The sequence below is a fragment of the Telmatherina bonti genome (genome assembly GCF_933228915.1).
Source record: "Telmatherina bonti genome assembly, chromosome: 7".
NCBI classification, from domain to species: domain Eukaryota; kingdom Metazoa; phylum Chordata; class Actinopteri; order Atheriniformes; family Telmatherinidae; genus Telmatherina; species Telmatherina bonti.
Window position 1 is genome coordinate 22,953,755 of NC_136625.1, and position 16,245 is coordinate 22,969,999.

The following is a 16,245-nucleotide window of genomic DNA, read 5'->3' on the forward strand; positions in this document are numbered from 1 at the left end:
GCGTCGTTACATGTTAGCAAGCAGAACATAATCATTATGAATAGCTATTGCCTATCATCATAAAACTAATTCTCAGAATGTATTATTGTATTTGATGAGTCTGTACCATCTCTGTATGAGGTGACCTTTGGATTTATCATCCTTATAAATGCATAAATGTTATCATCCCACAGATGGTCCCTGCAGCACCACTGCAAGTGACCGTCACTCTTATTTCAAGAGATATGGTCACTGTTGTTGCACTGGGGAACCATTGCAGGGAACATTTAGCTAATCACTGCCTTGGCACACAAAGTAGCAATAAACTGCACAAAAGGAACCATAAATAATCATATTAAATCCACTGAAATTGAAAAGAAGAGGCACTAAACTGGCTCGCAGTAAAGACTTTGGAAATTTAGCTTTCATTAAAATCTGCTACAGTTGGAGGACAACCATTTTTAAAGCTCCTCTTTGCCCATCTATTTTCCCGACTCACTGACCTCTGCTGAACACAGTGTTGGTTTGATGATGGCAATAAAAGAGAAATCAGGGTGGCTGTGAGCAATCTGTGATCATTATCCCATTCTTTCTTGTTTTAATCCCCTCCCCCCTCATTGTTTCTACATCTGTGTTAGAGAAAGGCTGGTAATAACAAGTGATATGTTGATACAAGAGTGCAGCAGTGTGTCAAAATGAATTTTCAGTTGTTACGCTTTAGAATAAAGTGGTAAAAAGAAAAGTTAAAACAATGGGTGGTAGATTAATTGCTGATAATACTCTGATACTGTACAGTGGGAAATAGCGATGAGCGAGTGTTAAACACAGTTTTATTACAACAATTGCTTTTACCCTGTCACCCTAAGTGCTTCTGGGTTGTAACACAGATATTATCTGCTTTCCACTGACATACTGTATTACAGCAGAGGTCCTCTGCTCTCTGCAAGCTATACTTCCTTCTTATCAGCGAAGGCTTAAGAAACCCCTCTCCCCTCAAATCATCCCTCAGGTTGGTTCAGAAAATGTAAACATAACATGCATCTGCTGGAGGTTAAGCAGAGAGGGAGGTTCTTTTCCAAATGAGCGCTTGTTGTAATCTGATAGCAAAGGAAGTTTCATTCGTTCGCTTTATCGGCTGCCGGGGTTCAAACAAGCTTTGTATCTGCTGCTTTGAGATAGAGAGCAATGCTGTATATCTCAGGAAGCTGGAACATGGCATTTGCAGGAGAGCTGCTGGTGGCACTGTCCACCACTCGAATGTGTCAATCATACACACCAGCGGACTGACATGTCTGTCATCCCACTTATCAGCTTCTGACCTATTAGACAACAAAGCTGCTGGTGAAAACTGTCAGAGATAAACGTTTTGAAAAAGGAAATTTATTTTCCCCTCTGAATTTATGATCAGACAGCAACTGTAAATCTTGTACAGACGTTTAGGATTGTTTTAGATGGTTAAAGGCTAATTCATATCCAACATTAAATAAACATATAGCAGATGGAGCCTTTTGTCCTATAATCAATGAAAACTTACAATATTTTCATTGATTATATGAGTCACTGCAGGTGTAATTGGAGATATACACAAGTTGCTGTATATATAGAATTAGTAAACCCTTTAAGCTGAACTGGCCCTTATAATGCCTGAAAGAATTAGATATAAGGACCTACTTTAAGAGTGATTAAAAACATGACACTGATGTCTATTTTCATAAGATTTACACCATAATGTTCACAAACAGAACTTTAAGTGTATTTTACTGCAAATATTATGTTATTATTATGTTATTATTATTATGTTTACAAGTGATTTTGTATATAAATATTGCATTTCTTTCTTTGTGTTGTTGCAATTTACTCAGGCTAGTAACAGACACATGATTTTTGACACTGGAAATACATTGCCTGGGGTCTCTAGACACCAAGAACATGCATATGAGCCTCATTATTGCGGAGCGTCATTCATTTACATTGGGAATGTCTCTTAAGGTGGCCTTAACATGTCGTTCTTCTGCAGGTCTTGACAACATCCAAAGGATTGCTGCTCAGGGTCGATACGAGCTGAGGATTGACATGAGGGATGGACAGGAATCAGTTTACGCCAATTATGACAAATTTTCCATCGGAGATGCAAGAAATCTCTACAAGCTCAGGATAGGCGAATACAATGGCACTGCTGGTACATGCTGCATACATTCAACACTGACAGCTTTTTGCCACGTGAAGCCTATTTTTTTTTATATGAAAACTGTCTCCCATTCCTTCTCAACCATTATTTTATCCTTGCCTCAGTTTCTATTTCCCAATGTCTCAAACCTGACCTAGCACTCCTCCACATTTCCACTTGCTGTGTATCTCTGTCTGTCAACATGGCCATAATAACCTGTCACCTCACCATGTTTATAATTATACTTCTCTCTGTCAGAGTAGATTCATCGTGGCTGCTTCAGGATTTCTTTCCTCTATCTCCCTCTTATGTCTCACCATCTCCCTTCTGCTTCAGTTATATTGCATATTCATGACATTTTTCACTTTTACCACATGCCACAGCTGTCCTGCATATGTTGATAGTTAAAGCTCTCCATCTCTGTCTCGTCTGATCGCAGGTGACTCTCTGAGCTACCACCAGGGCCGGCCCTTTTCTACAAAAGACAGAGACAATGACATTGCTGTCACTAACTGTGCCTTGTCTTATAAAGGAGCCTGGTGGTACAAGAACTGCCACCGGGCCAACCTCAATGGCAAATACGGCGAGTCCAGACACAGCCAGGTCAGTCGCCTGTTGGTTACGCTGATTTATCAGAGCAAATGTATTCAATACCAGTCATTTAAATGCCTTTAGTGTGTCAAAGGTGAGGGGATGGTTTACCCAAATTACAGAGAGGCACATAGATGCTTTATGCACAAGAACAGATTTAGTAGACCTCAAAGCTCCTGAGATCCCAAAACATCTGAGGTTGTTGTATTATTGCACTCAGTTTAACAATATTTAAACTGAGTGAGATTTACTTGAAAAGATTATGTAATTTAATGTTCAAACAGTACTTTTTAAAATCCTTTCATTCCTGCTGCACCTTTCTTCACCTCCTGTTTGAAATAAATATAAAAGTCTGGGCTAGCCTTCATTTTTCTACGTATTTGCAGGAAATAAGTCCAGTGGTTGATTGAATCATGTGCAACAAGCTTGAAAGTCAATATTTGTTATGATGACCTTTTAATCTTCAACACAGCCTGAACGTTGTTTGACAAGCTTTCTTATTAAGCCTTTTAGGAGTCTCTGGAAGCTCTTCTTTGGATGGTGGCTGCCTTTTATTCTGTTCTTTGTCCAAATGACCCCACACTGCTTCAACAATGTTGTGGTTTGAGATGTGAGGAGGATCCATCACCCACAAAGAGCCATTGCTGCTAAGTTTTAGTCCAGCTCTTGTATTGTTTGGCATACTGGCAGCTTTTCTCCATGTTTCCCATTTCTTAAGAACAGCTTGCTGAGAACCACCATTCCAAGGATAGTTTCTTCAGATCGATTATTTTTCCTTTACTGTTTCTTTAAAAATTTCTGAGATGAGTCAGTTTTTCAGCTGGTGCATTTTTATCTCATCTTATTCTGGTGAAACTGGGTTTTCTATGACGTTGTAGAGAAAGAAACTGGTACCAATAACCTAACTGGCCGTCTGTGATGTGTGGAACATATTGCCATATGTATATTGTTGTTGACTGTGGATACATAAATATGCATTCTTTTCACAAATGAACCCAAATTTGTGTGAACAATGCATGTAAACTACTCTTGACTTGGAAGCATACATTTAGCATTTTAACATGTCCTGGAACATGACTTTCAGTTCAGTACATTGTAGCACAGAAACTTAGGTGAGATCCCAATAACTTACAAGGACTTATTTACTGGTTTCCGTTCAGTTTTATATAGTTTCCATATAAGTGATTGGCCACATGAGGATTTTCTAATTGTTTCAAAGAAGTTGTGTGCTAGACAAGCTCAATGAGAATGCATGACACGGTGATATGTTTAAGGGTTAAAATGACTGGACGACGAGCAAAATGCTGGTGCTGGTTCAGGATTAGTTCCTTCTCTGGGATGGATGTTTGGTGATAGTTTTTAACATTGTAGATTCTTTTTTTTCTTTCCCCTTCTTTCAATTCATTTTAGTTGGTCCGAAAAACTACATGTTTTGACCTAGCCATGGTTTTCTTTCCACAAGCTGTTATCAGACTTTTTTTTTTTCTGTCAACATTTTGACTGAACTAACTCTTGAACTAAATGCCTTCATTTCACAAGGCTGACATTTAGAAGTGTTTTCTGGCATTTTCAGAACTGACATCAAAATGCACCATTAGAGAAGACTGATTAAAGGTTAAAAACCTTTACAGTCTAAAAGGTTAATAATTAGTCAATTAAATCACAAGATGGCTGCTAACAGCATCCGTCTAGACACACTACACTAAATACCCTCATGAAAGGGTTCAAGAACTAAAGTTGTTATACATTTCACCTCATAGAAATTCAACTTTTAGAGAAGCTGGAGCAGAAAGAGCTGCAAATGTGAGGGTATTGATGGGGATTGTAATTAGAGAAAAAATTCTACTGAGCTGGCTGCTGAAGCCACATTTGAACCTTTCATCTGGAGTATTTGCCTCAGCTGAAGCATATTCATTTCATGTTTTGCTGTACTTTTTCAAATGTCTGTTTATCCAAAGACAAACATTGGCATGTAGATTAAAGAGGTACTTAAAAGTCATGCTTTCCCTCTTACAGGGTATCAACTGGTACCACTGGAAAGGCCATGAGTTCTCCATCCCCTTTGTTGAGATGAAGATGAGGCCGTACAACTTCCGTAGCATCAGCAGCAAGAGAAGGCGGTCTGCTTCTGTATAAATAGCCACCTCTGTCCAATCCAGAGTCATCGAGAAATGGAGTTCGGATGATGTTTAGTGTTGAGTTTCTGCTATTTCTGTGCCTCACTGACAACAAAGGCAGGCTGGAATAAAATGTTGCTAGAGTGTGTTAGCGAGGCTGTGAGAGTAAGGGGTTTATTTAAAAAGAAAAATGCTACTAATATTTTATTCTGTTGAAAAATAATATATTAATACAAGATCATCCTCAGATGTTTCCAGCTATTGATGCATTTGTAAAATAGCAGAGAGGCTGACACCATGTCCAAACTCTGTTGATCTCTGCACCTGCCCAGCATCAGCTGTCTTTCCCTGCTGTACTTCTACCCAGAAGACACTGTATGTAATTTATTAAGCACTCTGAATGACAATAGTTCTGTTTGCTGTAAAAAAGAAAAGAAAAAAAAAGGAAAGGCAAACCAAGACGCTTTTGTTTTACTTTAATCTGTGATTTGCCTTTCCCTGGGATGCGAGGAAACGCCCTCAAGAGTGGGAGCTAGCGCTATTTTAACCATCCCAAAATCCCACTTTTAACTCAAAATAAACTGTATATGCCCTTAAAACCCTTAACTGTAATATATATATATTTTTATAACTGATATTGTGACAGAATCCATTTATTTGATATGATTTGATGCCTTCATTTTTGACTCTTTAAGTCATATAAATGTAATGACAAATGATGGACATTACTTTAAATTGACATTAAAAAGCAAAGCTGTAAATCCAGAAGCATCCTCAACAATGCAGTGCACCAGCAGCAGCCTCATTGCATTTACTTTTTATTTATTCTATGTGTGCTATTAATTACGATATACTTTCTATTAGTCACACAAGTTCAAAATTGTCTTTATTATTGGTAGCCACACTGAGACAGTATTTGCACTGAGTGGGAACACGGCAAAGCTTTTGTTGTTCATTTGGTATCCACAATTTCTGTAAATGTTAATGGACATTAAATATTCACGCATTTAATTGTAAAAGTCAGTTACAATCATTTAGTCGGTGTTTCATTTGTGTTGTGGGTGCTGTAATAACTTGCAGAGATGGTGCTGATAGACAACATTTAACCAAAGATGTGCTTGGTAAAAACTGGGCCTGATGTTTGGAACGTGGCCATTTCAATTCACCAAAGTCACTTCAGCAGCTTCGCTCTGTATGAGGAGAGATCCGCGTTTCAAGACCTCACGCACTCCAGCCAATCATTTTATGCAGTATGATCACCATTTTCAGTGTGGCAGAGAGGTGGGAATGGTGCAGATTTTTACCTGGTCCGACACCCGCAGCTGCTGACATGAACCTTAAGAAAAAAGCAGAAGAAGCAGTAGGTGGAGTGAAGCCAAGTTTTTCTTGTACTTGTTTCACGATTTAAGCTCCTCAGTGAAGCAACCCAATCATCAAACACTGCTGGGAATGTGTTCCTTTTAATCTGCTGCATGCCAACCAAGAGCCAATGTGGCTCATTGTTCGGCTCCAGTAACTCAATTGCAGTTTTCTGCTGTATTCCTTGTGCTCAAGTCTGAACATAAACTACACACAACTGGCTCAATCTGCCACGATAAATATAAAGACGGTCACAAAAACTATTGTCACCATCACTGCAAGTCACACATGTTCTCATATATTATGTTCCAATGCTTATTTTTCCTCTCTGATCAGCTGGAAAATGTGTTTTGTGTTCTGATACTTTTAACTTCATTTTTCTCATTGATGTGAGCCAGTTAATCCAGCTCTTATTACATGACTCTGTTATTTTCCTCTTTAGACTTGAAGACATTAAAATAAAACTTCCCTATATAAACCACTAATAATATACACACATAGATGTAAAGTTGAATTGTGTTTTGATGTGTTCCCCCTTTAGATGCAAACTAATTCAGAGAGCCCTGGTGAGCATTTCCATTTTAACCAGTGTTGTTCTGGAAGATGGATGGAGCCTTGTGCATGTTGGCATGGACTGCAACCCAGAGCCTAAACTCGCAAATGTCCTGATCATAGATTTCTGTTTGAATTGTCATTGCGTTTCTTTGCTGATCTGGGTGAAAGTTAAAAGTTGCTCTTGAAATGGTTTAAAAGTAGAAAATGTAAATCATCTTACTGGGCTTTATACTTGGTGATCAACACACGACCTTTCCTGGTCATTTTTATGTTTCAATGTCAAAGTATTTCATACTTTCTCATGCAATAAATTTTCCATAGTGACTTATGGTAGACTAGATAATTCTCTATGTACTTATTTCATGAACTACTTAGAATATTTTTTTTTCCCTTTGTGAGTTTTTGTACAAAGGAGCAAAGGTAAGGAACCTGCAGAAAAGGAACAGAATGTCATTTTTGTTGTGGAGATATCTCTCATTGCAAACTACAAGGTGCTCTTAAATCTTTTGAGAAGAAAGCTTTTGTTATATTTGAATTCATTTTTATATAATTTCCCCAAAAAAGAAATAAAAAACTCAATTCGTTTAACCATCATTCATTTTCATCGGTTCAAAATGCTCCATTGCATGGGACAGGCGTTGTCATTCACTGCATATGTAGTTTTAAAAACTTAGTAATATTCCCTTCTTTGCTTTTAAGAAGTTTTCTAAAATTGTGCAAATTTTTGTCTTTTCTTGGAGACATACCTCAAGTTACAGAGAAAAGAGAGCCTCAAATATTTTCTTGATATGCATAATTTGATGTTATGTGTTTTAGTAGGAAAGATGTCATGTTTGTTTTTAGAAAAAAAAAAAAAAACGGGATGGGATACAGATTTGGCTGTATTTAGTCTGTAACGTGTTTTTCATCATGTAAATTTTTTTGCCATTTAATGAGCTGTAACATGTTTAAATCAACATTATTTAGAGTCAGCTGTAGTTGCAGTGGAAAGAAAAGATTCAAATTGTTTTCCTGTTTGTGCTGAGCCTCTTACAGGACGTCACACACGTCTTTACAGCATTTATGAACTGGTTTTTGTTTTCCAGTTTCTGTGACTGCAGCACCACACATGTATCGACAACAAGGATGCTTTATTTTTTGGATTTAATGTCACAGTTTGATTTACTGAGAATCTGTAACTGCAGTGATCTGAAATCTTGCCAGCATGGAAATGTAAATGTTGATAAAATGTGATTTAGACTGTTTGAAAAGGTCTTACAAGCATAAACTAAGGGATTATTGTTGGGTAACCTTGGGTATTACTGTCAAAATTAGCTCTAGTTTGACTTAAACATGTACTATATAGTTCCTTTTTTAATACATTTTCTACATATTAATAAAATATTCAAATAGTCAGAATTGATGCCTGTTTCCTTTTGTCATTTATAAGGTGATGTCCTACAGATACATATTTTGTCTATTTGTTTAGTTGCCCAAAAAAACACATCAATGGAGCTGCTGCAGCTGCTTGATTGTGATTGTATTTCTACATTACAGGAGCAAGGAAGTGCCTGAGTGTTGTAATGTTGTCTTCAAACTTTTCTGAACCCTAATGAGTTTTCTTAGCAAATATAAGAAAGCCCTCAAATGAATTGAAGTGGAATATGTTAAAACTCCTTGTTTTCTGACTCTATTCTGCACTGTGCATATATACAGCAATAATATTAAAGTAAATGTTAGTTTTGTCTAATTGAACATTACATATGTAAATATTTATAACCCATCTATTTCTAATGCTGTAAATATTATGTGCACATTTTGATCCAGACATGCATTATTGTTTTGTACAGCCACGAATTTTACCCTGAAATTATCTCTGATTCAGCAATTCCACTCTTTTTTTTATTTTTCTCTATTTTGTATCACGTTGTAATTATCTATTTATTATGCATTCTACTGTCTGGTCAGCAAAAAACAACTTTGTAAATAATGAGCCTGTTAAAAGTTGGTGAATAAATTAGAGTCAGATACAATGAAATTAACGACACTGCAGTGTCAGTTTTTATAGAAGACAAAAACTACAAACACAGCTGCACTATAAAAAATGTTTTCATTTAGTAAATTCAGTTGAATATAATGTCTTCAAATAGGTATGACTCTAATGACTTTCAGAAAACTTTCTCTTATAAATAGAAACTTTTTATTGTTAAATCTAAATTTCTCCAAAGGACCATCTATTTATTTATCTATTTCTTTTCTTTTCTTTTCACTTGCCTGCAAGATCATAGAACTACCAAAGGTAAATAAAATTGAACTCTAACTCCTAAAGGGCTTTTCGCAAATTTTTGATATATAGGCTGCAGCATTGAAAAAGAAAAGACATTTTAACATGTTATATGTTAACAAAAAAGTAAGCATACAATTGCCTGTGCCATTTGTTATATGTGTGAAATGGTCCTAAAGAATAACAGGGAATTATATATCGGCAAGTTGCCTTACATAATAATACAGCGCAAAACATATTTCCAGCATTCTGAGGTTTGCATTTTGGAACAGTTTTTGGACTGAAGTTTGCAATGAACCAAAATCTGAACAAACCTCAAAGTAGCATCAGAACCAGTGACCAAGTCCAGAGTACCCATCTGTGTTTGTCCTTCTCTCTTATTCTCTGAAGCTGTGCAGTGCATGACTAGCATATGGCTATTAAATTTACAAGTGGATTTACTGATGCGCTTAAAGGCTCTGTACAGTTTAAGCATGAAACATTAACCAGATGTTTGGATTTTGGCTCAAAATACAACTGCTTCTGTTTCTCATTTATAGTTTTCTTTGTCTCAGCCAAGGTGCAACAACACAATACAGAGCTCTTGATTTAGAGGTATTTGACAGGTAAAATTGTTGTTTTGGTTTAATGTGAAGCCATTTGCGCTACATTTTTCATTGTATGAAAAATGCTTTATAGATAAAGATTGATTGATTGATTGAAGACATCTTTCTAATTTAAGGGTCAGTATAACATGCTAATCAATAAGTATAAAAAAAAATAATAATAAGATGTATAAATGGAATCACATTGTTTGTTTGTGACCTCTGACGTGATAAAAAAAAAAAAAAAAACAGGACTATTACCAGAATGTTGGATGTTTTTTGTGCAGCTACTCTGTTGGACAGCTTCAGAGTTTAATACTGCATTATAAAAAGATAACAGAATATCCAACATTCTTTTTGTCAGCAATCATTTATATCTTTCCACTTTCTCTCCTTCTTCTCATTCCATTTATTCAACATCTTCACATTTTTTCACAGAATTGATAAAAGAGCTGGTCATGGCATGAAGCTGATGAAAAGCGGCGTTGTGAGCCATCCTCAGCCTCCCATGTGTTCCCAAAGTCTCTTTACATCTCACTGAACTCTGAAAGTTAACAGACCCTGGCAGGCATCCGAGTAAGTGGGGGTTGCAACCCAGATATCCCAGTCAGACTGTGGAAATTGAGTTGTAAACACTTTGGCTTAATTGGGCAACCAGTTGGTGAGAAGCCTGATTTTCATTAGATATTTACTGATGCTTTGATGCTCAGACCATGAATAGACAGAGCCTCACAGCAACATGAAGACATGAAGACCTCTCTGTTCAGAATCTCAGTGGAGATGAATGTGAGGTGTGTTTGTGTGTGTAGTAATGTTTGCTCTAATTGCTGGATCACAATTGAAAATGTGGGAAAACTTGGAATGAAGGTTTTCTACACTTTGTACAAGTTACCGGTGTAGAATTTCAGGCTTCAGGTTTGTCCTAAAGTCTCTGCACTCTTGCTCAGGTTTTATTTGTCCTATAACTGAAGGCCTGAAGCACTCACTAAAAGCATCACACTCTGGTCTCTCTTGAATGAACTGGCCTATATACAGTATATAGATGTGGGCTGACTTAGTTCATAGTGAGGTTATGATTTCAGGGTCAGATGAAGAACAGGGTTAGAAAACGTCAACCAAAAGGAAATGGTGAAAGGAGAAGTTAGCGTGTTCACATGTTTTATTTTCAGCTGATTTCAGGGACCTAATCCCGACTTCCTTTTCTCAAATTGTGATTTTATTCTGATCACTATTAACATCCTCTTTTCTCTATTTCCAAAGCACTTACTGTATGTTGAGCATAGTATGAGCTTGTGCACCACTTCGTCATACAACACTGATCCCAGAATGGCTCATTTTCAGGAGTTGTTCATTGTATGTACCTGTGGAGATAAAGCCTTATAAGGAGCACAGAAGTTGTGCTAATATTGTTGATGCATTGGGCTTTTATCATTTGTTGGTTAGGTTACAATCACCAGGAGTCAGATTGAGTTTGTAGTTGAACCTGTTTCCAAACACCAAAATTGTGATTATTATCCAATTTTTGGAGTTAACAAATCATCCAAGATCACTTGAACAGCTTGATGTGATGCGCTTTGTCAGATAACAACAGTTACTCTTTATTATCAGAAATCACATTAACATCCATAGATTTCTCCCAAATATTCTCCCCAATGCATGTATGCTTGTAAATAGTTTCCCGGCTAGTTGTATGTTTAAAACATGCACACACGCACGCACGCACGCACGCACGCACACACACACACACACACACACACACACACACACAGAAATAGGTAGAAAAAGGCAGTGATGCGCAGCAAAGTACCCATGATGTCAAGCCCAAGAACAGAAGCTTGCTGTATGAAAGACAACCATTGTTTTCTGCTGGTGTATAAATGAAGAACATCTGCAGAGTGTTGTGTATTTTGCATATAGCGCCTGTATTAGGATAGATATGGCTAAGGATGCAAGGGTTGCCATGTTTACCAAAACATGTTTTTTTATTAAAAAAAAAAGAAAAAAAAAAGAAAAGAAAAATAACCAAACAGGCAGACTGACTTATTCCAGTCAAACTGCATACTTCAACTGAAATCTGATAACAGAGAAAAACATGTTTCTGCAGAATATGTAAACACACCAACTCCGATTGTAAAAAAAAACAAAAAAAAAAAAAACTGTCTAACTACTCACATTTACTAGTTTTTTGTAATCACATAAATTGAGTTACTCAGTTTGATATACTGGCTTCATTATTCTAGCTTTAAATAAATATACATTACATACATTACATGAAGGATCAAAAATGGAAGATTTCCTGATCATGACTGCATGTTTACTTTCATTAAAATCCAATCTTGAATCTATTCCATGTTTTCCAGATCTTAAATTCTTATGTTAATGCTATAAAAGTACTAGAATATCTTTGCAAACATTCTTCCGAAAGTAATTGGAAAAACTAAACCTTCAGTTTTTGAAGACAAGTTGTCTAGTTTAGGTACACAAAAGTAGGTAGTTTTTGCTCATTTTGCTCATAAATACCTGCCACCAGGCTTTCCTGTTAGCTAAGACGGCTTCAGGAGGAAATGACTTGTGTGAGCATTTTCTTATCTAAGAAAACCTCATTTTCAAGTGTTTCCTTAAACAAGCCACAAAGCAGCATGAAGTGTTGGATGACATGACTTCGCACAATGTTTTCTATCATAGAACACAAGTGTGACTCCCAGAAAGACGAATCCTTTTTTTTGTTTTGCTTGTGGATTACCTTCATATACCAACATGACAACATTTGAATAAACAAATTTTGTCACTTGGTTGTGTCAATTAAAATGACTTGTATGAGGTCGAGGAAAAAGTCACTGTTGGTGATGCCATCATGCTAGTTGTCCTGTTGATGAATAAACAGCTCTCCTCAATGACACTTTGTCGTGTTCATATTTGATTTATGCAATTATATTAACTGCCTGTCAGGATGTAAATCTAAAGTTCTCGGTAAGGATAAAAAAATATATTTGATCACTAAGACTGACATACAACCTATTGTGGGGCAGCAGTAGCTCAGGTGATAGAGCTTTCTGGTTCAATCCTTGGCTGGGGTGGGGTTTGGACAGTGGCCACGGTACAAAGTCATGCGTGTTAGGTTGATTGGTTACTCTAAATTGCCCATAGGTGTGAGCGTGAGTGGTGGTTTGTCTATGTGGCCTTGCGATGGACTGGCGAGCTGTCCAAGGTGTACCCTGCCTTTCACCCAAAGACTGCTGGGATAGACTTAAGCTTCACGCTTAATCGGACTAAGCAGTTAGGATGAATGAACCTTCACTTTTATAGAGGCCACATTGATGTTTTTCATGCATTTGATCACATGGGTCACTGCTGATCAATACATTCAGCTGCAACCTGAATTTATTTACAGTCGTGATTCTGAGTATCTCAGTTAGTTTTTTCTGTTTTCTTCCAGAGTTTGACTTATTTTGTGTGCCAGCAGGGATCCTTAATGCATCCTGCATCAGCTGAACTGAATCCCCCAGAACCCTTCAGAAATGAGAGCACAGACATGTGAAAGTGTCTCTCAGGGCTACTATGACCTGAGAGACGAGCTCAGTAGAGACTTTGTTCTGCATTTCATCACATCACCTACAGGAACAGCTGCTCCACTTACACAAGAGATTTTATGGGATTTTATTTCCAGAGTTCACGGTGAAAGCACGGTTTGCCTTTTCATTTCATTGATTAAATTTCTTTTTAACATATAAGATCACATTTTCTTTTGAGAGTTTTTTTTTTTTCAATTAAACCAGAAATAATGTTGGGATGGCATGAAAACAAACAGGTTTTTTTGGAAGTTAACAATCAGAAGTGAATGCAGATTATGTCAGAATACTTCATGTTTGGTGGGAAAAAAGCACAAACTTTTAGACAAGGAAGGCGTCATATGCAAGTTACAACATCACAAGGTCTGAGATGAGAAACTTCTTCCTCAAGGCTAATGTTACTTTTTTAACACAAGCACATGGCGGTCAACAGCAGGAAAAAATACAAGGCTTAGAACTACATGTGTCCAGTCAGCTTGTTCTCTATATTCCCATAAACCAATGCTCACTCAATGGTTTCATTGATTAATACTGATTACCTTTGGGAAGGATTGCTGGTATTACCAAGAGAAAAAAAGGTGTCATTAAAGAAGTAAATGTTATTATGTCCTATTAAGTTACTGTCCACATAGTTAACTATAACATATACCATGTTGTTGATTAAAGATAAAAAGATCATGTGGCTACCCATGAGAGCACTTCGAGATCACTTGTTTGTTGTGCAAATTCAAAGCTTCAAACCAAAATGCACAGACACATAAAAGTACATTCCTGGTTGAAATACAACCAAAACAGGTCATGTTGAGATCAGCGCTCATCTTAAGGGACTATTATTCTTGTTTCATAGAAACAAGAGTCAGCTTGTATGACACAGTAATTGTAACGTTAAGTTTATTTGCTTTAAGGGGATATTTCCTGTCTGTCCATCTATGTATTTACATATTTCATGAAATAATTATAAGTTTATGTAAACCTTCTGAAATGTATTTCCATAGCAACCACATAATAGTACATGAGTAAGTTTTTACTCCCTCAGCATTTCATTTATGCTTTTTTCTGTATTTGGAAAATCCCAGGTTCGCAAAGAGGAACTGAAAAAACTCCCTTTTGATTAAAATAAAACAATCTGGGAAAGAAACAAAGCTTCCTATACAGCTAATTTACAACATCTCCCTTTATTCATTTACACAGCAGGATAAGAGAAACACCTCCAGCTCACATGCCAAGACAGAGATATTTGCTTTAAGAAAGATGCAAGGCGGCAGCTTGTGTCATATGAGAACTATGCTGACATGATTATGTAATTAAATGTTAAAATAGCAGGCTGACTTTACGTGCCATAAAGTGCCCCATACACGCGTTAGCTTCACATGCCAACCAGTAACTCCTCAGTGGTGCGTTTTCTGTGAGGCAAGAAGCAATTCCTTATATAGACTAGTCATGTCGTTCCCTTTCTTACTGCCTGTGTCCAAACATTTTACAGGACTGAGTCACAGCCCAGGTCTGTATATATGGGGGGAGGCTTAGCTTGTTTTATTAGCAGGCTATTCCTGGATACTTGTCTGATTCCACTACAACAACACTTTAGTCACTTTTCATTAGCACCCACATTCAACAACTTCCAGAGAGCATGGCGTTGATTTCATATTGCCCCTGTTTCACTGTACTGTTGGCAGAGCCAGAAGGTCGCTATGATTGGTAATGGTCTCCTACACAGTCCAGTAATTCCAAGAGGCTTTACTTAATGCTGCTGGTAATGTCACATCCACTATTTTGCTATCATGATTGTCTGACCAGTGATCCAACATGAGCTCAGGGGTCTTTCCTGCAATTTGTTCAGCCACAGACCTGAGCAGCATAAAGGGATGTATTGTTTGAGCTTTCCCTCGTGGGTAAGTTCCACAGTGGAAAACCAGACGGCAGCTACACCCATCGTAGCAGAGGGTCAATGCAGTATAGAGAGAGTAAGGTTTCCACTGAGGAAATGGGACCTGTATTAGGGTCAGAGCAGTGTGAGATGAAAATAAGGTGTTCTTGCAGGGTTCGAAGTTGTGTTAGGGCTTAGTATAGTGTTTTTTTTGTTTTTTTTTAAAGGAACCAGTACAAAATTTACAATACATCTCTCATGACACATTTATGCACTGACTGCTGGGCATTTCTACCTGAATACGTTCTGCATTACAAGCAAACTCTTTTCAGAATGGTCCAGCGTGTCGCCTTGTGGATGAGAAGCAAATGAGCAGAGCATAAAATCTATAACATTTCAAGCACCCCTACATGGTTAAAAGTGTACATGTGCATAAAATATGACTTGCATGCACAAGCTTTTGAAGTAGCAATCAAAAGCAGAAAATGAAATAGACAGTAAAATCATTTTTATATAAACTACCATAAAGAAGGACCTCCATCAAGGGAAGTGCACCGACACTGAAGTCATTAATCAGCATTTGCCTGGGGTGACACTTTTGTGTTTCTGCAGCATCTGAGTAAAGTTTCCCTGTGTGGAGGTGCACACCCTGCCAGTCATGAGCTGGCAGCATGTGCGTAAGTGTGTTTGAGTGTGTAAACGGCTGGTTGCTATTTGTTTAAGACAGCTCAGACACACCTGAAAGATGCAGCGAGGCTTGTCTCATCAATTTCCATGTAACCCTGCCCTGTGACCACAGACGAGCACGCTGCATGCTCAGATGTCAGCTGGCCAGGAAGTGTGGCTTTTCAGATAAAAATGGTTCCAAAGTACAGCAGCTGCAGTCGATCGTCATGAAAAAGCAGCCGTGTTTGGATCAGGCATGATATGCAGGAAATACTTTTTTTTTAACTAAAAGATTTGCCGTTCATCCAGTAGTTCAGCCTGACTGAGACATTTCTAAATGAATTCACAAACTCACATTCTACATTTTGTAAGTTCACTTAGTCTTGTATCACACAGTAAGTGAAAACATTTACAGTACATATGTCAGCGCACTTCAGCTCATGGTTTCCCATGAGCTGAACACTGCTTTTCTTTTTTCTTCTTTGAATAAAAATCCTCTTTTGCTTGAATGAACTAAGAGCACATTGA

The 16,245-nt window shown here is 37.4% G+C and overlaps 1 protein-coding gene across 1 annotated transcript in view; it reads left to right on the top strand.

Annotated features, from left to right (window-relative positions):
- tnr (tenascin R (restrictin, janusin)) overlaps positions 1 to 4,873 on the top strand; it is a gene marked incomplete at both ends in the record, with an annotated part of 73,499 nt that extends 68,626 nt beyond the window's left edge. Inside the window, 3 exons of the mRNA XM_079243802.1 lie at positions 1,997 to 2,158; positions 2,586 to 2,749; positions 4,754 to 4,873. Coding sequence (XP_079099928.1) covers positions 1,997 to 2,158; positions 2,586 to 2,749; positions 4,754 to 4,873 — 446 coding nt within the window. The remainder of the gene's footprint in view (positions 1 to 1,996; positions 2,159 to 2,585; positions 2,750 to 4,753) is intronic.
- Between the last annotated feature and the right edge of the window lie 11,372 nt (positions 4,874 to 16,245).